This window comes from Python bivittatus, unplaced genomic scaffold (assembly GCF_059951505.1).
Source record: "Python bivittatus isolate LINGU-HERP-01145 unplaced genomic scaffold, Pbiv_v1 ctg000350_np1212, whole genome shotgun sequence".
Lineage (NCBI taxonomy): Eukaryota > Metazoa > Chordata > Lepidosauria > Squamata > Pythonidae > Python > Python bivittatus.
Window position 1 is genome coordinate 26,761,827 of NW_028277074.1, and position 23,339 is coordinate 26,785,165.

The window sequence follows — 23,339 nt, forward strand, 5'->3', positions numbered from 1 at the left end:
ATAAAAGTCTTATGCTTTTGGATAGCTTCTGAGCAGAATCTCTTCGCCTAAGTTGAAACATCAGGGAAGCCATCCTTCAGTAGAAAATGGAGATAGGATTTTGTGGCTTTCCCTTCCAATCTCTTAAAAAGTGGAGTAATTCTCTGGTTACTGACTTGCTCATAAAAAGGGCAGCTTAGAAGAGTGTTTGCTATAGATTCTATTTTTCCTTCTCCACAAGATCAGACTTTCAGAATAAGGAGTCTTGTGGTATTTCTTCTGTGTTACTACAGAAGGAAATGAATTAGTATGTGCAATAGAGAAAGCCCACCTGCATTTATAAAAGGTTAACTTATGTGTTTAGCAGGAGGTCTAGGAGGACTTTCTGGGGCTTTTGACAAATCTTTCTGGGATTCCATATCTGCTATCCTTGATTTGACTATATTAACAGCATCTTCATAGCCCATCTGATTTAGAAATTCAAATGAGAGTCCATATGTCTTAATTTTTTTCTCACAGGTTAATTGCCAAGTGTCTTTATATTTGTCCAGTAATAACAGTGGCAGTAAACCAATGAGGTTTAATAAGACTCTATTCAGAACAGTATTCTGAACCAGGCTTGAGATTTGACAGTTGACATGCCTGTTTCTAGTCTTAATATTGTATTGGCTACATATCTTGGTGCACTTATAATGGCCCTAAGGAAGATGGCAAGGTAGTGATGTTTTCTTAGCATAGTTTGGCTACCAATTAATTGCACCAGCAACAACAAAGGATCACGATACCATGTAATTGCACCAGCAACAACAAAGGATCACGATACCATGCATTTATAAACTAAGAAAAAATAATTATCTGTTCTGACTCTAGAACTCTAAGCACATTTGAGAAAATGTAAATTATGAAGCAAAACCAAATTCTGAGGTTAGAAATTCTATATATGGCCTATTCAGGCATTATGCTAAAATTTGATCTCCTTTTTTATGACATGGAATAAGGTAGCTTATAATAATTTATATTTATTTATTGAAAAAAACAATCTCTCTGATTGAGTTACCGCTCAGTTTTTAAATACAGGGGTACCTCGGGTTACGAATGCCTCTGTTAACGAACTTTTCGGGTTACGACCAGCTCCGGCTGCAAAAATTTACCTCGGTTTGCGAACTCCGCCTCGGAGTACGAACAGGATACACGGCCATTTTCCCTCCCGTGACACGGTCCGTGGCCATTTTCCCTCCCGTGACACATCCGTGGCCATTTTTCCGCCCCTGACACGTGGTCCGTGGCCATTTTTCCACCCCTGACACGTGGTCCGCAGCCATTTTTCCACCCCTGACACGTCTGCGGCCATTTTTCCGCCCCTGACACGTGGTCCGCGGCCATTTTCCGCCCCTGACACATGGTCCGCGGCCATTTCCCCCCCCTGCGGCCATTTTCCGCCCCTGACACGTGGTCGTAGGGAGGGGGACTCTCCCTCCAAGCAATAGCTGACTCCCTGTCCTCCACGCCAGAACGGATTAACGGTAATTACATTGAACCTTATGGGAAAATTTCCTTCAGGTTGCGACCAATTCGGGGTGCGACCAGAGTCACGGAACGAATTAAGTTCGTAAACCGAGGTTCCACTGTAGATCTGTGTAAGAAAAAAAAATGCCTTACAAATGTCAGAAATTGCCAAAATTTTTCAAGATGGAGTAAGTACCATGTTTGCCAAAAAGGAAGACAACCCAAAATTTAAGTCATTATATGGCACCCTGTCAGAGAGAGAGAGAGGGAACAATTCTTTGCAATGAGCAACTTCCCAAAGTTTCCCAAACCTTGTCAAAATAAAGTTGCCAACTCCAGGTGAAACCACTCTTGAAGTTTCTTCCCCACACCAAAAATGTATATGGGTGCAAATATGTAGGTGGGCATGTATACTTGCCAAAAAGTCAAATGCGAAGTCAAGATAAGAAATAAATGTATATTTAATAGAATAAATAACTACTAATTTAAATTAATTGCCTTTAAAATAAGATATCCCACTTTCAAAATTAATTGATTTTCATCTACATAAGCTAAAAGTAACCATTCTTTCTCTCAGGCACAACTCATTCATCTACATAGAAACACTCATACATCCCCCTCCCTGCTTCTAGCAGAAACAACAACAAAAGAAGGCAGAAGTGAGGCAAGAGAGGGAGGTAACTGCAGTGGGGAAAGGAAAGAAAGAGAAAACGGGGTCCAAACTGGCTAGAGATGTGATGAAGTAAAGAGGGAATAAGGAAAGAACTGTTGCTCCTCCCAAGCGATAGCTAATCTGAAAAGTTTCTGCACCCATTGATGCCTCAGGCTAATTCTTTTGTTTCGAACAGTTTGTAATTGGCTGATGTAAAACTCTCTCCCAATTCACAAGTAAAAATTTTGGGGGAAAGAAACCTCTCTTCTTAGAGATAAATTACAATACCTAATGTACAATAATTCAAAGAGAATTTGAATAAAGGTAAAGACTCCTTCAAGTCAAATTCAACTCCCTATGACTACATGGATGTGTCTACTGAGTTTCTTTGGTAGCAATAGGAACTTCTATATTGAATATGATATTGAAATGAAGCATCTGATGAAGAAAATCTTTTGTTTTTGGATTACAGGTCTTTTATATATTCAATAAACCAGCACCATGTTGGACATATTTTAGTGATAGCAAAAATTGTGCCTGTTGCCCTGGAGCTATCTACAAGGGAATTGATTTTAAATCCTGCTTTTAGCTTCCTAGCAAAAACTGGATTTAGAACAACAGTCACTCTATATAATCGAAAAAACTACTCTGCAGAATTTACCTGGAAGCCTGTAGTCACAGATAAAGGAATAGGATTTTCCATCTGCCCAGAGAAAGGTGATGTATAATGTGATCTTTTTTTTTTTCAACCAAAGAGCAAATTATTAAATATGTAATGAGAGAATATTTACTTAAAGCTGAGGGGACAAATCACATCTGTAATAGCTATCCTTTCTTGAAAAGAAGGTGCAGGGTAGTAATAATTTTGTTGTTCAAATATTTACAGGTGGTTATGCATGGTTTTGTCATTTTCTAAGGCAGCCTAGCTGCTGTTAGTGGTCCATATTTATTACAATCCTATATTCTAAATTAGTCTGAGAGATGGTGACTTGGGGCCCAAATTCATACTAAAACCCTTTTGGTGAAGAATTGAACCCTAGTATTCCAACACTTATATTATTGATGCTGTACTAGCTAATAGCAATTCTACTGGATAGGCACAGTTAACCAAATACAATGGTACCTCGAGTTACGAACGCCCTTGCTTACGAATTTTTCGAGATACGACCAGCTCCGGCCCCAAAAATTACCTCGACTTGTGAACTCCGCCTCGAGTTACAAACCGGATCCGCGGCCATTTTCCCTGCTGCCACGGGGTCGTGGCTTCCTGTGGGCAAGATCGCGGTAGCAAGGAGACGTTCGGTGAGGCTTGTGTGTTTTGTGGCGTTTGGAAGGTGTTTGGTGTGCTTGTCAGCATGGCTCCAAAGAAAATGCAGAGCAGGCTTGGCAAGAATAAGGCTTTGAAGAAAAAAGTGACGATCGAACTTAAGAAGGACATTATAGAAAAGCACGATCGTGGTATTCGTGTGACTGATCTGGCCTTGGAGTACAAGATGGCAAAGTGGACCATCTCAACTATTTTCATGTTTTTGTGGTTTAAAAATAAAATGCATATGTTTCAGAACTGTTTAACCGTATGTATTTACATTGAACCTTATGGGGGAAATTTGCTTTGTGGTGCGACCAAATTCGGAGGGCGGATTAGCCGTATTTACATTGAACCTTGTGGGGAAATTTGCCTTGTGGTGCAACCAAATTTGGAGGGCGGAACGGATTAACCGTATTTACATTGAACCTTATGGGAAAATTTACCTCAAGTTGCGACCGACTCGAGTTGCAAGCAGAGTCACGGAACGGATTAAGTTCGTAACTAGAGGTACCACTGTAAATGCAAAGGATTACTGAAGTTGTTTACTTATTGGAACAGTTTAGGGATAGATTAAATTTGTATATGTGTGACATCAATATTTCTTATTAATATGGTTTTCTTTATTGGTATACTTATTTTTAGAACTTAACTGTTCTACAAATACACACAGGGCTATAGATAGTTATTCTACATCTAGAATTTTAGTAAATTTCCTTAATCTATGAATCATTGCCATAAATTCTGAAGTGTTTAGTACTTCTTTTGAAAAATAATCAATTAGAAAAAAATGTGATCCGGCATTAAATATGAATTATCAACTAGTCCTGTACTCAGTGATAGGCTTTAAAAGAGATTTTCATTCTATGAGAGAGCCAAGGGGAATCACTGGGTGCTTTACATAAAGAGATTTTCCCAATCTAGTTCTTTTTCCGTGTGTTGGACTGGCAAAAAATTATGGGGAATTATAAAGACATTGGATGGCTTATAAAATGATATAAAAGGACCACCTAATATGGATACATGGATTTGTGTTGTCTTATACCCTGAGTAGATGTCTAACTGTACATTATATTAATGATTAGCAATCATTTTTTTAATAAATGTATTCTTAGTGTTTGTGTATGCTGAAGTTTGAGTGGGAAAGGGAAACCTTTGTTTTCCAGCCCTTATCTCAGTAAAAATTGCATCTTCCATCTGGCAATTAGTTTTAGGGATTGCATGGTAATAAGAAACAGCACATATTGGCTGCAAACAAACCTACATTAAAGAATTATTTGAAATAGCAAATCAAGTTTGGGGTATTACCAGATTGATTAAAAATAGAGTTCTAATTAATATAGAACAACTTTATCAACTAATTCTGTTAAATGACTGAATGTTGCAACATATTACAATTAGTTTTCAAATGATTATTCATCTCCCATAATATTTATATTTTTAACAGTTGTAGTATTTTCTCCCTTTTTTATATTTAGGTATAGTAGAAGCAAGTAAAGAGCTAGAGTGTGAAGTTGTTTGGCATCCAAGTTTTTCCTCTTCAGCAACTGGAGAATTTGACTTGTGTGTGTGTGAAGGAGAAACACTTAGACTAAAATGTTTTGCAAAGGTATTAGTATAATTTTTGCATACGTAGTTAGCATTTCTTCCGTTTGTGCTTATGATACCTATGTGTTTTATGTTTATAATTCTAAGAAACAAACTATGCCAATACATTAAGAATGAATAAGTAAATGTTAAAGTAACATTCTCTCTTCACTGAATTCAAAACTAACGGGAGAAATATTTGCAACAGTGGTACTGATAAGTATGCCAGTGTAGAGGTAAGTAATATGGTTGTGCAAATCTCTGAAAGAAGGGCTTTGCAATACAAGTAGTGCAATACAAATGCACTATTGCTTTTTGGATAATTACAATAGCTGTATCTTTTTCTAAGCTTGCATCAGTGTTTAATAAACTGCTACATATGTGCGCTCATGCATAACCAGTTTATTTAATTTTCTTCTTAGCAGCAAGTTGGTGCAGATCCATGTACAGACAGTCAAGAACACTTTCCAAAGCAGCTGTCTGAGTCTGGATAAAGAAATGTCAGCTCTTGTTCTTTTTTTTGCCCACCAAAATTTTTTTCCCCACCAATAAATTTTGTGTAGCAATCAGTTATGTCGGCTTATTTCAGCTGTCTTGCACTTTTTTCCCACCAAATGAGTTAGGGTTAGGGTTATTGATTAATTGTTGACAGTTACCTCTGCAAATTTATGTACCCATGCGGTAATCTCAGGAATATCCCACCAATCAATAATATCCATGGCAAACAAAAACTTTTTGGACATGAGATTTTAATACTAGTGGCGGGCAAATAAAGAACAAGAAGTCTGTTGTAATGATTAAAAAAAGGGGTTTCATATGAATCCCTACATATTTCTAAGAACCTCTTTCAAAAGATGTGCAAGCTCTTTCAAAGGATGTATGATCTCTAAGTAAGGCAAAATCATATCTGGTAAGGATCAAGATAGGTACAGTAGAATCTAGCTTTGATAAGATTTTGGAGAGATCACTGATAGAACTGATTGGTTAGCCCATGGATAGGGAACTATTTTGTCAGCAAAATGCATAGACATTCTATTACTTTAAGGAAGTTGGCCAGTTCAGTTCTGCTGAATATGCTTCTGCCTTTAAGGAGGGCCCGTGCCCTTAATGGCTTGTTATCTGGATTTGAGCCTGATCTCTCTGATGTGAGTGGTAAATTTAATGAACCTGTTAATAAACAAATGCCTTTTGGGCTAGAAGCCCAGCATTTTCATTAACAGAAACATAACGTCACAGTCACTTATGCCGTAGTCACCTCCAGATTTGATTAATGTGCTGTACGTGAGTATGTCCTTGAAGAGTATCTGGAAGCTTCAGCAAGTACAAAATGCAGCGACGTGTGCTCCCAGAACAGCACATATCACACCTCTGTTCTGCAAGCTGCATTGGTTCCTAGTTTGTTTCCAGGTCTAATTCATGGTGCTGGTTTTAACCTTGAAAGTCCTTCATTGCATGGGACTGGGTTATCTGAGGGACTGCCTTTCCCCAATTACATCAGCCTGTCCCATTAGATCTTGCAGAGAAGGCATGGTGTGAGTACCATCTGCCAGGGACTTATATCTGGTGGAACCCAGGAGGTGGACCTTCTCTGCCGTAGGACCCACCTTGTGGAACATTCCCCCCTCTGAAGTCAGGTTAGCTCCATCCCTGTTAATGTTTCAGAAGTCCCTCAAGACTTGGTTACAGTGGGGCAAAAAAGTATTTAGTCAGCCACCAATTGTGCAAGTTCTCCCACTTAAAAAAATGAGAGAGGCCTGTAATTTTCATCATAGGTATACCTCAACTATGAGAGACAAAATGAGAAAAAAAATCCAGAAAATCACATTGTCTGATTTTTAAAGAATTTATTTGCAAATCATGGTGGAAAATAAGTATTTGGTCACCTACAAACAACCAAGATGTCTGGCTCTCACAGACCTGTAACTACTTCTTTAAGAGGCTCCTCTGTCCTCCACTCGTTACCTGTAGTACTGGCACCTATTTGACCTTGTTATCAGTATAAAAGACACCTGTCCACAACCTCAAACACTCACACTCTGAACTCCACTATGGCCAAGACCAAAGAGCTGTCGAAGGACACCAGAAACAAAATTGTAGACCTGCACCAGGCTGGGAAGACTGAATCTGCAATAGGCAAGCAGCTTGGTGTGAAGAAATCAACTGTGGGAGCAATAATTAGAAAATGGAAGACATACAAGACCACTGATAATCTCCCTCGATCTGGGGCTCCATGCAAGATCTCACCCTGTGGGGTCAAAATGATCACAAGAATGGTGAGCAAAAATCCCAGAACCACACGGCGGGATCTAGTGAATGACCTGCAGAGAGCTGGGACCAAAGTAACAAAGGCTACCATCAGTAACACACTACGCCGCCAGGGACTCAAATCCTGCAGTGCCAGATGTGTCCCCCTGCTTAAGCCAGTACATGTCCGGGCCCGTCTGAAGTTTGCTAGAGAGCATTTGGATGATCCAGAAGAAGATTGGGAGAATGTCATATGGTCAGATGAAACCAAAGTAGAATGTTTTGGTCTAAACTCAACTCGTTGTGTTTGGAGGAGAGAGAATGCTGAGTTGCATCCAAAGAACACCATACCTACTGTGAAGCATGGGGGTGGAAACATCATGCTTTGGGGCTGTTTTTCTGCAAAGGGACCAGGACGACTGATCTGTGTAAAGGAAAGAATGAATGGGGCCATGTATCGTGAGATTTTGAGTGAACACCTCCTTCCATCAGCAAGGGCGCTGAAGATGAAACGTGGCTGGGTCTTTCAGCATGACAATGATCCCAAACACACCGCCCGGGCAACGAAGGAGTGGCTTCGTAAGAAGCATTTCAAGGTCCTGGAGTGGCCTAGCCAGTCTCCAGATCTCAACCCCATGGAAAGCCTTTGGAGGGAGTTGAAAGTCCGTGTTGCCTAGCGACAACCCCAAAACATCACTGCTCTAGAGGAGATCTGCATGGAGGAATGGGCCAAAATACCAGCAACAGTGTGTGAAAACCTTGTGAAGACTTACAGAAAACGTTTGACCTCTGTCATTGCCAACAAAGGATATATAGCAAAGTATTGAGATGAACTTTTGATATTGACCAAATACTTATTCTCCACCATGATTTGCAAATAAATTCTTTAAAAATCAGGCAATGTGATTTTCTGGATTTTTTTCCCCATTTTGTCTCTCATAGTTGAGGTATACCTATGATGAAAATTACAGGCCTCTCTCATCTTTTTAAGTGGGAGAACTTGCACAATTGGTGGCTGACTAAATACTTTTTTGCCCCACTGTATGTCACCAGGCTTGGGGGTCCCAGGGAACCAATAACATCTTAAGATGGCTCCACTATTGATATATTCACTCTCTTCATGCCTATAGTTTGTATATTTTACTTTTTCATATATTTTAATTTTTAATAATGATTGTTTTATACTTTTAGAATGATTGTATTTATATAATTTGGTTCATAATGTTGCTGAATTGAATGCTAAGGGGTATTATTTTTATGATTATTTTATGATTATTTTAAATGTGTGCTGTAGAAACGCTTATGGCTTAATTTTGATAATTTACATAAACCAGCAGGATTCTGCATGGAGTTGGTGGCATACAAATGGTATAATACATAAATAAATGAAGAAGACATTAAAGTCTGCATCCTCAACATGACACTTTTGGGTATAGTACGCCTGCTAAAACTTCCACTAATGATCGTTAGGTCTCTACCCCATCTGATTTGATTTGTTTTAATGATCTTTTAATTAAAATAATGGAAAACTACACTGCTGCAAAACAAAGCACTAGCCTTAGACATTTATTCATATCTCTTGGACCCATGTTAATCCCCAAATATGCTTTCTCAAAAAAGAAAACACATTTACATGTTGTATCTGTAGTGTACTTTTATTCATGTTCACATTGTTGCCTAGCTTCTGTGAAGTGAAAAAAAATCTGTCTCTGGAAAAATGCACATAGATGTAATACGTTTTTAATTCTTTCACAATATTAGCTTGGCTCAACCAGTGTTCAGTTTAAGGAGCAAAGGATCACCTTTAATCATGCTCCTCTCCACTTAACCACCTACAGAACAGCTATTCTTCAAAACTTGGGGCATAACCATGCGTATTTCCAGGTGAGGCATATTCATAGTGGATATTGGGGTGTGCACTAGTAACTTTGCTTCAGATATTCCAGCACTTTTGGGGAAATACTCAGAATACTTCTAAGATAGGGTAAAAAAAGGACTTTTATAATGTTTGCTTTTATTGACAGGTCCTTGATGTCAATCCAATTCCTGGAATGATTATAACTCCTTTTCAGGGTGTAATACCTGTGGGAGGCCGCACTGAAATTAAAATTTACTTCAGACCCAGTGCATTAATGAAATTTGACAGCAGAGTAGAGGTATTAGTATTTGAATAGTTGACCAAAAGCTTTTATTAACTTGGATAATAAATATACATTGTTTTCAAAATATTTTAATGTTTTACTCTGAAACCTGTGATTAATAGTGATTACTTGAGTTTCTGTAAAGACGTAAAATGTGTGTTAATGTTCTATTTGCTGAAGGGATAAAGCAGCAGCAGGAATGTTGGTAAATTTTTGCTTCTATGAGATAACAGGATTCATCTGAAATTTCTCACAATACTTTAAGAGCAAGGGCTTGAGCAGAGAACGGAAACTGAAAAACTATAAAGTTGACAATGAAGAATCTCAGCAGGAAAATGCAAAGAATAAGTAGATAAAGTAGGAATGAAACTGAAAAATGGGAGATCAGGAAATCACTTTTTTTTCCTTGTTATTTAGGTAGCAATACGCAATGCAAAATCTTTGGAACTTAGGATTGGTGGATCTGTAGAGGTTCCTGACATACATATAAGTGTGGTAAATATTTAACATAATTATGCATCCTTTAGGTTCTAAGATTTGTAGTACTGAATATTACATATTTATTCACAGAGAAGTCCCATTCATTTTAATGAGAGGCATTTAAAGAAACTTTAAAATGCACTGTGCTGTTAAAGGGTCTGTGCATATGGACATGCCTCTCAATCTCAGATATATTTAATCAAGAGATAATGTCTTTACAGAAATCAATACTTTTGGTCTTTCCGGGGATATCAGAAAATTATATTAAAAAATGTAAAGTAGCTATAGTAAATAATAAAATATCCCTTTCAAGAAAATAAGAGAGCTGTGGTTGATAACTCCAAAGGCCTAACTATTCACATTCTGTTTCTAGATGGCTCATAAGGTCCTGAGCATATTTAGGATTGTTTCTCCCCCTTAGCCCACGGTAAACTTTATTCTTTAAGGTAATGATACATCTTTGTCATGATCATTAGGGTGATGCAAATTCTCTGAAATAGCTGTTTTGTAACATGCAGAGGAGTTATATGAAGAACCTCTCTTCAAATTATTAAAGCAGATTTATCTTTTTCCAGATTTATGTGGCTGTTTCATCAGCTGTCCCATAATAATACAGCCCAAGTGGCTGTATATGCACATGTATGTAGAGATAGCAGAAAGCAGCTTATGAATCAGCTGGGGCAGGCTAGAAAAATATATGGTTGCTTTAATGATTTAAAGAAAGGTACTTGGTAAAAGCTCCTATATGTTTTGAAATACCTCTTTCAAAGGGTTTGCACAGCTCTAATAACAATGGTACAGATTTATTTAGTTTGTGTAACATTAAATAATTTCCTTTTTTTTTTTTTTGGTCCCTTTGAGTCAGCATTGATTCCTGACAACTGCCTGGACTAGTCCCTGCAGTTTTCTTGGCTAGGTTTTTCAGAAGTTTTGAGTATCCCACTTCATATTAAGCAGCTGAAATTATGTTAGAGTGAACAGAATGATGAGCTACTGTTATGTGTTCTATATTAATCATTTATTTCCACTCCAGTCACATCCTACCTCTACAGCTTCCTCAGCAGAATTGTTACCAGTTTTGTTTCTTATCATTATCTTGGTCACTCAAATTATTATTTACTTCTTTCTTTAAAGAGCTCGTTTAACTTCCCTGGTGTTTATGTTGATTCTACTCAACAAATTCCATTTTCTATTGAGAACAAAGGAAAGTCATATACTAAAGTGACAATAGATTTGTCTGAACATGATGGCTTTACTCTACGTTTTCAGCCAGGTATTTCTTAGTTTAGAATTCTAATTGTCTAGAAAAGTGTGTTCAGTTTGTTTTTTTAAAGGAAAGGCTGCAATATTTATCTTAAAATCTAAACTTTTTAAATTAAAGAATACTTAGCTTAATCTTTGAATGGATAATTCATGAATGAACAATTGGTTTATATATTCTACTTAAACATAGACATTTATGTATCTATTCAGAGAATTCCATTTAGTAAGTTTATTAAAACTGTCTATGTTAAATGTGGTAACAATTAGTTGTAGTTCTGTACATATTCCTACATCCCACAACAAAGTAATATCAGCCTGCAAAGTATATAGGGTGTTCCCATGTGAAAATGTGGCAAAAATAATACTAGCAGATTGTCTTTTGTTGAAAGTGTATTCAGAAGGTAAATCAAGTAAGTACTTCAAATAGATCACTGCTTCCCATCTTGGTATTCTGAATTAGATTCAACTAGTCCTCAAATTATCTTTTAATTGTATGGAACATAGCAAAATCAGGTTCTTAACAAGCTGCCTTCTAAATATGAGATACCTTGTATTTGTTATTTATTACAAATATTTTTTTACATTACCCTTAAATTAAATATTCCCAAGGCAGTTTACAATTGTTTGTTTCTGCAGTTAATATGAATTAGCTAATTTATATATAATATACATGTTTTCTCCAAAATCTTGAATCTTATGTGGAAGCCTTTGTTATAAGTCATTGTGATAGACTAGCTTCATAGGTTTTATGTGCTTCTTAAACACTGAAATCACTCAGATGAACCTAGGTAGAGATACCTCACCCCAAACCATCAGATAACTTCACCGAGTAGCTTCATGTAGATGTTAAACAAGAGGGAAGAGAATACCAAACCCTGTGGCCCCCCACAAAGCAAAGACTGCAAGCCGGACCTCTCCCCCTATCAACACCAACTGGAACCAGCCACAGAGGAAGGAAGAGAACCAGCACAACATAGTGCCATCCACCCCCAATCCCCACAGTTAGTCCAGAAGAATACCATGATCAATAGTATTCAAAGCAGTTGAGAGGACAAAATGAGCAAGGATGGATGCACTACCCCAACCCTGCTTCTGCCACAGGTCATCCAAGAGTGGTGATCAATACTATCTCATACCCAGGCCTGAATCCTGACTGAAAGGGGTCCAGATAATCTGCTTCCAGAGTTCTCTGGAGCTGCTGCACAGCCACCTTCTCCAGCACCTTCCCCAAAAAAGAAAGGTTAGAAATTGGATGAAAAATGGTCCAGAACAATCAGGTCCAGCAATGGTCTCTTAGGGTGGGAACGAACTACCACCTCTTTAAGGTATAGTAAAATTATCCCCTCTCTCAAAGGGGAATTCACTACTTCCAAGACCCAACCACATGCCACCTCCTGGGAGGCCTTAGCCAATTGGGAGGGACATGGATCCTAAGCAGGGGTGGCTGAGCTAACAACCACAAAAACCCTATCCACTTCATCAGGCCCATCAGGATCAAACTCCCCACAGAGTCCCAGTCAATTCCACAGGACCTGCTCCAAGACTAGAATCCAATTTAGCATGAATCTAATCAACTTTATCCATCAGGTTTCTAGTATATTCCTCACAGTGACCTTGTAGAGAAACCTCTGAACTATCCCCTCCCAGGAGGGCTTGGGAACCCAAAACAAGGCTCCTAGACATGGACACAATAAGGGCAGAAAAATATTGATATTCCCATATAACCAAGAGCCCTAATAGTGGCTCTAACTCATGTTTGGTAAGATTCGTTCCCTGTTGCTCTTCAGCACTGCTCCAGGCATCTCTTTAACCAATTCATCTCTCTCAACTCCCTTGTAAACTAAGGGGGATTCTGGGATCCCCAGGAAAGAAGAGGCTGCTTGGGCACAATCTGATCCAGAGACCCAGCTGCATTCTCATTCCTGGCAGCCACCAGGGCTTTAGTCGGGTCATGCAGCAGATCCTCAGGAACAACCCCAAGTTCCTCTGGAACTCAATTGGGTCCATCTGTTACTTGGGGCAGATTGACTGATACACATATATTAAGGTCTGGTCTCTAATTATCAGTTTTAGATAATTGTTACTTAATGCATGTACCAAATGATGGATTGGCTTTTGCTTATGCATAAGAGGTAGGTGTGTGTGTGTGTGTGTGTGTGTGTGTGTAGGATAGGTCAACTGCACAATGTACCTCTCTTGCATTTCCTTCTCCTTGTTTGGTCCTGTTGATTCTTGCTGGATCATTCTGGTTGCAAGTTCATTGTGACAGCCTGCCTTCTTCTCTCAGCTATTGATCAAGAAAGCCACTTCACTTTCACCCCATGGCTCATGCTGGGAATGAGATGCAAGTGGAGTGTGGACAATACTAGTGCAAGCAGAGCCTCTTAAATCTTTGCATGCAAGTGCCATCTGCAGACTGTTTGTGGTAATCTCTTGATTGTGCTGTTGGATGTAGTTGCTTGCCCACAGATTGATTGTAGTTCTTTCTGATCACCATGAGCAGGATTAAATCTATAGAATAGAAATATACCACTGTAAAACTAAGGTACAAATGATTGGTAAAATGTGCATTTTTATGTTTTCTGATAGATATGCATAATACATCAGAGGCATCTCGAGTATATATTGCGACTTTAGAAGCCAATACTGTTTTGGAATGTTCTCTGAATTTCACACCAAAAGAAGTAAGTTTATGTTTTAGTGAATGTCAATCTATTTATATTGTTTTATAGTGTTATGCCCTCCCGCCCCCAAGTTGTGCTGTGCTGCCTCATTGTGGCAGTATGCGTGTGTGTATTCCTGGGAGAGATGAGCAAAGAATATTGGGAGTGTATGCCAAGAGTATATATTCCCAGCAGGGTCACCCAAGGTGTGAAGATCATCCCAGCTGCCCAGCTAAAGCAAGCGGGCACCTATATTGGGCAACAGCGGAAGGTGCCAGAGGCAGATGATCACTTTAGTAACAATGGGAAAGGCATCAATTCATACTACATGGGAGAAGGCAATGGTAAATCACTCCTATATTTTTACCAAGAAAACCATATAAATATAAAATTATTGATGATATTACAACAACATCTGTAAAGACATTGAGGATGGAATCAAACATGGAAAAACAAAGTCTTTCAAAAGATCTCTGAACTCAGAAGGAGGTTCCAATCTTGAATTGGGCATGCTAAAGGACTCCAATGGATAGATAGTAACTGATTCAAAGAAGATGGGACAAAGATAGGAGAAATACTGTAAGGTAGAAATATCAACATCCAAGATATTCCCTATTTACAAGAGCCTCTAGTATTAGATGATGAAGTTAGATCAGCACTCTGGTCATTACCAAGTCAGAAGGCTACAGGAACTGATGGAATAACCACTGAAATATGGCAAGCAACAGAAGAAGAATCAGTAAAGTTTCTAACCAAGCTATGCCAGCAAATCTAGAGAAGAAAACAGTTGCCAACAGATTGGAAGAGGTCAATCTACATCCAGTACCTTAAAAAGGAGACTTAACAGAGTGTGCAAACTATTGTACAATATCCTTAATTTCACATGCTAGCAAAATAACTCTTGAGATCATCCAATGCAGATCACAGCCCTATATGAAAAAAGAGATGCTAGAGGTTCAAGCTGGCTTTAGAAAAGACCGAGGAACACAAAACATTACTGCTGATGCAGGCTGCATAATTGAGAAACCCAAAGAATATAAAAAAAAAGTCATTGTGTGCTTCATTGATTATAGAAGGGCCATATAAAGCTGTGGAAAGTGCTCAGAAAAATGGTAATCCAGAACATCTCATTGTCCTCATGAGAAACTTATATACAGGTCAGGAAGCCACAGTATGGGCAGAACATGGTGAAACAGTCTGGATCTAGATTGGCAGAGGAGTGAGACAAGGCTGTATACTCTCCCCTTATTTATTCAATCTATATGCTGAATATATATTAAGGGAAGCTGGATTAGAAGAAGATGAATGTGGTTTTAAAGCTGGAAGAAGCAATTTCTATTAGTAAAATATATTGGAGGTTTTTCTTTAAGTTATCTAGTACTAATACACAGTGGTTCCTATGGCTGTTTCCTTTTGTCAAGTTTTCATAATCATATAACCTTGACTTCCCCAACATGGCTCCTTTCAGATGTATTTTATCAGTTTCCATACACTTTGCACTGCCAATGGGAGTTAATATTCAATACTGTTGAAAAACATCAGGTTGAGAAAAATTGATCTACGCAATGTTTTAGATATAATGAATAAGCCTGTATGAACCTCAGGCATGTATGCTTTTTTTTGTTGCAAGCAGGAGGAGGAAAGAGGAAAGACTTTCACTTTAAAATAAATGGGACTTCTATATTGGAGAAAAATTTGGAGCTATTTGTGAGCTGATAGAACATGATGACAAATTAACTATTTTAGTCAGTTCTATGAGTTTCTATAGTGGCTTTTTCTAAAGTTGAAAGTGGAAGGTTTCTCTTTCATCCTCTCAACACGAGAAATATAATGAGTAGAGGCCATGAGCCTGACTTGCACTGCTGGAGTAATTTGATCCGTGGTTTAGACTGTAGCTTTTTAGGCTATTTGAAGTGAAACTTGGTTATAAACGTAAGCATTCATGATAAGGATATAATTTTGTAGTTTGATAGTTGTGAGACCTGCTAACCTGGCATATAAAATAAGTAAATTTTAAGAAATCAAATAATCTTGCTAACTGATGAAGACATCTGATACTGCATGTGGTTCCCTCATTGGTTTTTGTAAATAATGGAAACAAATAATTTGTACTAACAGTATTATTTTTAATTTGTCTTCTACCAGGGAACCTGAACATGTTAAAGTTTCAAGGCAAGGAGTGGTCATTGTAGCTCATTAAATTTTTATATTTTTAAAATTAAGATATGTATATGTGTATATGTATATGTATATATCTCCTAAGAACTCACTATTCAGGAGTTGTCTATTGGACTCTTAGCATAATCTCTTCATGCATAAGTAGCTCATCTCCTCTCCCCACAGCAAAGCTCTGTTATCAAGTCTCATCAAGCTGGATAGTGGAATTAATTATTGGTTTTTTAGAAAATAAATTGTACTGTTGCCTCTTTTTTATCAGTTAGAATCAATTACAGCATCAGCCTTTTAGGGCGATCACCCATGAACTCTCTCAGTCACTCTGCTCATTCTTAAGGAAGAATGTCTTGTTCCCTCTGCCATCTTTTTATCCCTCTGTTTTTTGATGTATATTCCTAAATGGGAACTGATTTTTCTTAGATGACAGAAATAGCTCTACGTCTACCTGATTTTATTTTGCCAGTAATAATTCTCAAGGTATTGATAAGAACTGAAGCAGCTGGATAACCTGAGGTGTGAGGTCACTTCACCTCCCTCTGCTGCTGCCACCTTCTTTCTCAATGCCTCATTCTAAATGACCCGTCAGGAAGATGCATGGAGGAGTGGTGGAGATCTGAAGCACTAACATTCATCATGAGTAAAATCAGTGAGCAAGTCTGGTAATTATTTATTACTTTAGTCAGTTAATTGCCAGCTAGTTAGAACAATGCAGTCCTTCATAGCCTCCTGACACTATTGCCCTCCTGGTTGGGTACACAATCTGGGGATGATGGTACTACATGTTAATCACAGCAGGAAAGTGGCTGGTGGTCGCATGGTGGTGACTGAGAACTCTCATGGTTCTTGTGTGAGGGCTAGATTGAGCAAGATATGGAATGAAGGGCCAAAGACCAGAATGCCCTGTTACAATAACAATTCATAAGTATAAACTGCTGTTCCCGCTCAGAAAGAAAGCACTGCTAGCCCATTATAACACATGGGCAGTAGAAAGAGATATAAGATATGGAACCTTGGATCTGCTCTATATGGTGTAAGGGAGAGAGAGCAAGAGGGGCTTTTTTTTAAAGGAAGAAGATTACATCTCTCCTATTGGTGATTCTGCAGTTATAGGGCACTGCTTTTTCTTTTTTTGCTGACAATATTTTTGTGGGTGACACATCTACTTTTTCTCCTTTTAAATTTGACTATGTATCTCATAAAAATGAGACTACTTTAATTTTTCTGGCAAATTATCACTGTCCAAGGATAAACAGAGTGTTTTTCCTTATAGTAGCTTTTGACATTTTGCCAATCCAGTTTTCTTGTTTCATTATCTCAATGCTACGATTGATCTGAATTGGTTTCACTCTATTTTGTTTTTTGGACCAAACAGTCCTAGAAAATTGTGTGTTCAACCTCTAATGTGGTTTCCTAAGGAAACTTTTATGTCTGTTATGTTAGTGTGTATATAAATGTATATAAAGATAGATTGTCTGGAGCTGTAGGTTTGATATCATCAGTACACAAATACAATACAAAACAGAACAAATAATTAGTACAACATACCATAATACCACTGATACTTAACCTATATTTTTAACTATACTGGCCATGCTATTGCTATTCGAAACTTGTATCTGAAAGCTGAGGTGGTGGATGAGAAAGAATAAATTGAAATTGAATACAATAGGTTATACTTCCGTAGTATTAGGGCTGGTTTACAGTTTCAATATACTGAATCAGATGCTGCCGTTGGAAAAGCAGTGGTTGGAGTACAGTGTTTCAGCTGCATTTGATGCATTGTCTTCTTTTCTTTGCTGAGATTCAACCTTGCACCGTTATTTCAGATTCAAAAGAATAAAAATTTACAAAATTAACTTTTTCAAAAGAATAGCAGCCCAAACTTCTTTTCTTACTGAAAACTGCAACATAATTTCTAAGGGGCTGTCCTTAAATATTGTTTGGGAGCTATACTTTGGACAGAGTGTGGCAATCCCCGCATTTTTATGTATTTTTTCCTTTTTTGTAATAAAAAATTAATAATAATAATTTTTTAAAAAGAGTGCGGCAATCCCAGTGGATCTAGTTCAATTGCAACAGCTGCTGATGAGCTTCCAAGTCCCATTTTAAGCGCTGTTAACTTTGACTTCTTTCATTGCATAGAATGATAATTTCATGGAGTACTCCTCTTGCTTTTGAGATAATTTTCATAAATCTTCCTCTTAAAATCTTCTATGCAGAGAATCAGGTTGCAAGGAGTTCCTTGAATATTTGGAGAAACGAAGGCCACAAATGTAATTTTTTTTACCAGACAGTAGTTCCTTCCTAATTTCTAGAACTATACTTCCATTTACCATCTTTTTAATCTTGCTTTGGGGGTGGAGTGGGGAATGGTACATGTTGTATGATTCACTTCATTTCTGTATGGGTGACTTTTCTTTCTCAGTGTTTTGGGAATATGAATTGGTTACTGCCTGAATACAAGGTTTGCTGGCTTCTGGTTTTCAAACATTTGTATTCTTGTTAGCATTGTGAAAATTATAACTTTATATTCATCCTTTAGGTGGCAGCATATGACTTTAATCTTCCAATAAAAATTAATGCTGATGAAGCTCAATGTTCAACGAATGCTTCAAAAAAGTTAAGTCCTGCTAGTTCAGCAAAACATATGGTTGTTCCTCGGCCTCAGTCATTGACTATACCTACTCAAGTATGCAAAGTTCAAGCAACTGGTATGTAAGCCTCAGAGGTAAATATAGATGTGTGTATATAGAATATGCATTAATAACTTTTAAGTACTTGATAAAATGAGCAAATCAGATGACAAGAATGCTGCTTCAGTCATGAGACTCTAAGCAACTTACTGCAAAACATACAATACATACAGTAAAATGTTATCAAAATGATCAAATGTGTCAATAATAGTAATAATAAATACCATTAACATAAATTCAACGTAACTCCAATATTGTTCTAAAAGCATACATCTTTTAATACCAAAGCAAACAGCTTTATTCCAATGCATGTACAACTCCCATTCTCACCTCAGTCCCCAAAGAGGCATTTAAAAAGCCATCTTGAATACTAGAAGAGAAAGGAATACTTAGGAAAGGGCAGAATCACTCTCAAACTTTGTAGTGGCCCATAGAGATATTATGAAATCAAACATTGCTGGGAGATCTAAAAAGATGAGAAGATATACATCCAGGTTCTCACCCAGGTTCTCACCCAATGCTAAAACCAGTATGGTTTCTGTCTCATGCCCAGGCCTGAATTCTGGCTGAAAAGAATCCAAATAATCAGCATTCTGTAGGGTGGTTTGAAGGTGATTGGAGAGTGGATAATAGTTGTCTAGCATATCTGAATCCAGAGAGGGGCCTCTTCAGGCTGGAGTACACCATTGCTTCTTTCAGGTCAGACAGTACCATCCCTTCCCTCAGTGAGGCATTAACCATTTCCCTGATCCAGCCATTTGCAACCCTACCTGCTCCCGTGATCCACAGGATTTTGTAGCTTTACTTTCAAAGCAAAGCAATGTATGTAACAGAGTAGATAAGCATTTTGGCCCGAGGGCTGTACTTAAAAAAATATTTTGGCCTTGAAGGCAAAAGGGACATAGTGACATCACCAGGAGTATGAGTTCCAAATTTAACAGCCTCCTTTTTGGAGAATTTGCGAGGAGATGTTCTTTAAAATAAAAGTAGACATGGATACTTTAAATCAGGGTTTATTTAATCTTTTTGTGCCATGAACCCCTTTGAGAATCTAAGAACCTTCTTAGAAAGATGTATTTAAATGCATAAAATAAAATACATAGTTATAGATTGTATTACAAAGGAAACTAATAATGCTCAAACACAATTATATTAAAAAATAATAAATACATAATAGAGTAGCATGGTAATATATATGCTGTGTTTATTAATCCATAAATCAATAACAAGAGAATACCCTTTCTTAGAGTATAATAATTTTAGGTAATGAGATTTACGGAAGTTAGCAAACAATTTTGGAGTCTAGATGCCATAAATTACTTTCTTGCCTACATACATTATTGAATGAAAAGCTAAATTTCAGTTAGAAGTTGGTGAAAATACAGTTTTAATTTTTTCCCCATCCAAGTTCACAACCTCCCAAAATCTTATCACAGACCCCAGATCAAGAACACCTACTTGAAAATTATTGCATAAGTTTTCACCTTCATTTTGCCCCCCCCGATGCCCAAGTCCAGACCCACGGCCCAAAATTATGCCACTGAAAATCTGTAATTTAGCCATCAAATATTGGCAGTGGTATCTCTAGCCTTTTTATTAGGCAGAGTAAGGTGGTCTCTTTTCATCAGATGATTCTGGATGTCATAGGGAAACAACAACAACAATTATTGCTGGTCACACAGCCAGATGTTTAGACTGGATTTGGCATTTTTATCCACCTATCAAGCCCAAGGATCTGGGATAGGCAGATGTTGTTTGATGGTGTTAAAGGTATTGTCACGGGATGTAAGCTGTTCCAAGTAAAGCTGCCTTTTGCAATTGACTGCTGGTGATTTTGTCAATGCCGATGGTCTTCAAGTGGTATTCCAGTTGTTTTGGGATTGCACCCAAGGCACCTATTACTGTTAGTACTATGTTTGCTTTCTTTTGCCCCAGTCGTTCTACTTCTATCTGCAGGTCTTTATATTTTGTGATTTTCTCCATTTCTTTCTCTTCTATTCTGCTGTCTCCAGGTATTGCAATGTCCACTATCCAGACTTTTTTGTCTTTCTTATCAACAGTTGTTAAGTCTGGGGCGTTATGTGGCAGGTGCTTGTCTGTTTGAATTCTAAAGTCCCAGAGCACTTTAGCTTCTTCATTTTCTATGACTTTGTCTGTTTTGTGGTCCCACCAGTTCTTGCTTGCAGGCAAATGGTATTTCTTGCAGATATTCCAATGCACCATTGTTGCTACTTTGTCATGCCATTGTTTGTAATCACTGTGATCTTCTTGCCGCAGCTAACTAGGTGGTTCTTCAACTTTTTTGCAGAGGCGGCATTTGCTGTCTGTTGCTGTCTTCTCAATTCTGGCTTTATATGCATTTGTTCTTAAGGCTTGGTCTTGTGCAGCCAGAATTATTTCCTCTGTCTTTCTTCAACTTTCCTGCTCTTATCCATTGCCAGGGTTATCTGCTTTGCCTGCTAGTTTTTTGTGTACTGGTCATGTAATACTTTGCCTTTCCATGTCTCTGTTCTTCATTTGATCTTCCTTGTAGGCCAGTTTGGTCTCTTCAGGATTCAGTAAGCCTTCATGGTGTACCAGCTTCAGTGCATCTTCTTCACTGTCCTTCTGATATTCTTATAATGCCCTTTTTTCTTGTTCAACTGTCTGGTGTACTTGCAACATTCCATGCCTACTTATGCTCCTTGGTAAGTAGAATCTGTCAACATTGCTGCATGGATGAAGGGCATGATTCATTGTCATTATTTTTCTGTTCTTCCTATCTAGGACTTCTAGTTCTGCTTGAGTCCAGTCCACTATCCCAGCTGTGTATCTAATGACTGGAATTGCCCAAGTGTTAATTGCCTTGATGGTATTTCCTCCACTTAGTTTGGACATTATTATTATTAATGTTGTTGTTGTTGTTATTATTTGCGTAGGAGACAACATGATTTTATGTGATTTTCTACCTCAGGTGCCAACTTAATTTGGCAGACCTACACACTTTGATGTTTGTGTGCATATTTACTGATTTAGTTTGCTAAGTAAAACATCTTGAGACCAACTCAAGATGTTTTATCTCCCCATCACAATAACCTGAAGTTTTCCTTATATAGTAAGCTTGGAGAAAGATATATCTGTTTTTGTTCATATACTGTGTGTATTTCCTGTCATTCCAAATCAACCAAACCTTTGAAATATAGATTCTTTATATGAGTCTTGTTTGATTTGCAGATTTTCCATTTCTAGTCAAAATCACTGATTTCGTCCAGGTTTAAGCCATGTGTAGTTTTAATAAGTCTGTCTCCTTGAAGTTAAGATAGTTATGTATGCTTACTTCTTTCTACAGTGTTACAGCCACCATTGGACATTTATCCTTCAGAACTCACCTTTCAGTATAGTGTAAAAAGTATCAACTTGGGTGTTATAAGTGACAGCAGTAATATAAAGGTTGGTATATATTATAGGGAAGTGTGGATCCTTCTGTTATTTTGTAGTTCTGTTATGTCTAGTGGTTTTCAAGCAAGAAAAAGTAACTCAAATGCTGATAATGCATTTTTTGCTCATACTATTTCTGCATATCTTCCTTTAGTTTCTTTATCTGCTTTTGCTTTCCTGCATGATGGCAGAATAAAAATATACCACACACACAAACATATACAGATGCATATATACACTAATAATATAATAATAATACTTTTTCACACACTTATTCACAAATAAATCAAATATATTCTATAGAATATATAATACAGGATTAACAACCAAAAATTCCTACTTGCAGATTTAAAATTCAAACTGAAAGACCTCACTAAAACATAAGGCTAAGCTATTAATCAAATTTATAAGCCTTTAGGTCATACATCCATATTCCCTCCTCTTGTGTGGTCAAAGGTAGAAGAACAGAAGTTTTGTTAACTTTTTTTCCCCTGTTAAGCACAGTTTAGGGTTGTTTTGAAGTAATGCTCAGTTGTGGTCATTTGTAACAGAATGAAACATTTCAATTCTCCTCAGAGTTGCTATAGAGGTAGGGGAAGCCGAGTGCCTTCTCTTTGGGCACTATTGCTTCAGAGGTGACCTGATCACTGCTCCTTCAGTAAAAAGTCTGTGCAACTGAAATCTCTTTTGTTTGGATTTCTGAAACCTTGATTCTGAGTATAGCATTTTTTTTCCTATTTATTACATGAGCACCACATGTTCATACAGCTGGACTGATTGATCCAGTGCATTTAATTAGGTTCCATTCAAAATTCCTGTAGAAACAAAACTTTTGTATTTGTCACTCTTACATTACTCATTTTAATTAGTAATTTGAACACCACACTGCAATTCTGCACAATATTATAACTCTGGTATATTTCAATAACGCTCATAAAATTTGGAGAAAATATGCTTGAAATTTGGGGGAAACATAAATCTTTTGAAGTCAGGTCTCTTTGGTGTCTATTGTTAATTATTCATAGAGTAGCCCATCTTACATCATGTAGTTTGCCTCATCTCTCTCTGCAGAAACTACATTTGAAAAATATTTCAAAGAAACAAATTACCTGGCGATTTGATCTTGATGCTTCAGGCAAAGCAGTAGATGATGGTATCTTCAAATTCAGTTTACATGCTGGGTTTCTCTATCCAGGACAAAATACAGCTATTACTATATGCTTCTGCCCATGT

At 37.6% G+C, this 23,339-nt stretch overlaps 1 protein-coding gene across 1 annotated transcript in view; it reads left to right on the top strand.

Moving 5' to 3' along the window:
• Nucleotides 1-23,339, top strand: part of CFAP47 (cilia and flagella associated protein 47) — a 212,668-nt gene that overhangs the window by 24,247 nt on the left and 165,082 nt on the right. The window contains exons 15-24 of the mRNA XM_088144456.1: nucleotides 2,610-2,854; nucleotides 4,922-5,052; nucleotides 9,036-9,158; nucleotides 9,299-9,430; nucleotides 9,833-9,910; nucleotides 11,030-11,168; nucleotides 13,748-13,842; nucleotides 18,539-18,707; nucleotides 22,018-22,118; nucleotides 23,178-23,337. Coding sequence (XP_088000582.1) covers nucleotides 2,610-2,854; nucleotides 4,922-5,052; nucleotides 9,036-9,158; nucleotides 9,299-9,430; nucleotides 9,833-9,910; nucleotides 11,030-11,168; nucleotides 13,748-13,842; nucleotides 18,539-18,707; nucleotides 22,018-22,118; nucleotides 23,178-23,337 — 1,373 coding nt within the window. The remainder of the gene's footprint in view (nucleotides 1-2,609; nucleotides 2,855-4,921; nucleotides 5,053-9,035; nucleotides 9,159-9,298; nucleotides 9,431-9,832; nucleotides 9,911-11,029; nucleotides 11,169-13,747; nucleotides 13,843-18,538; nucleotides 18,708-22,017; nucleotides 22,119-23,177; nucleotides 23,338-23,339) is intronic.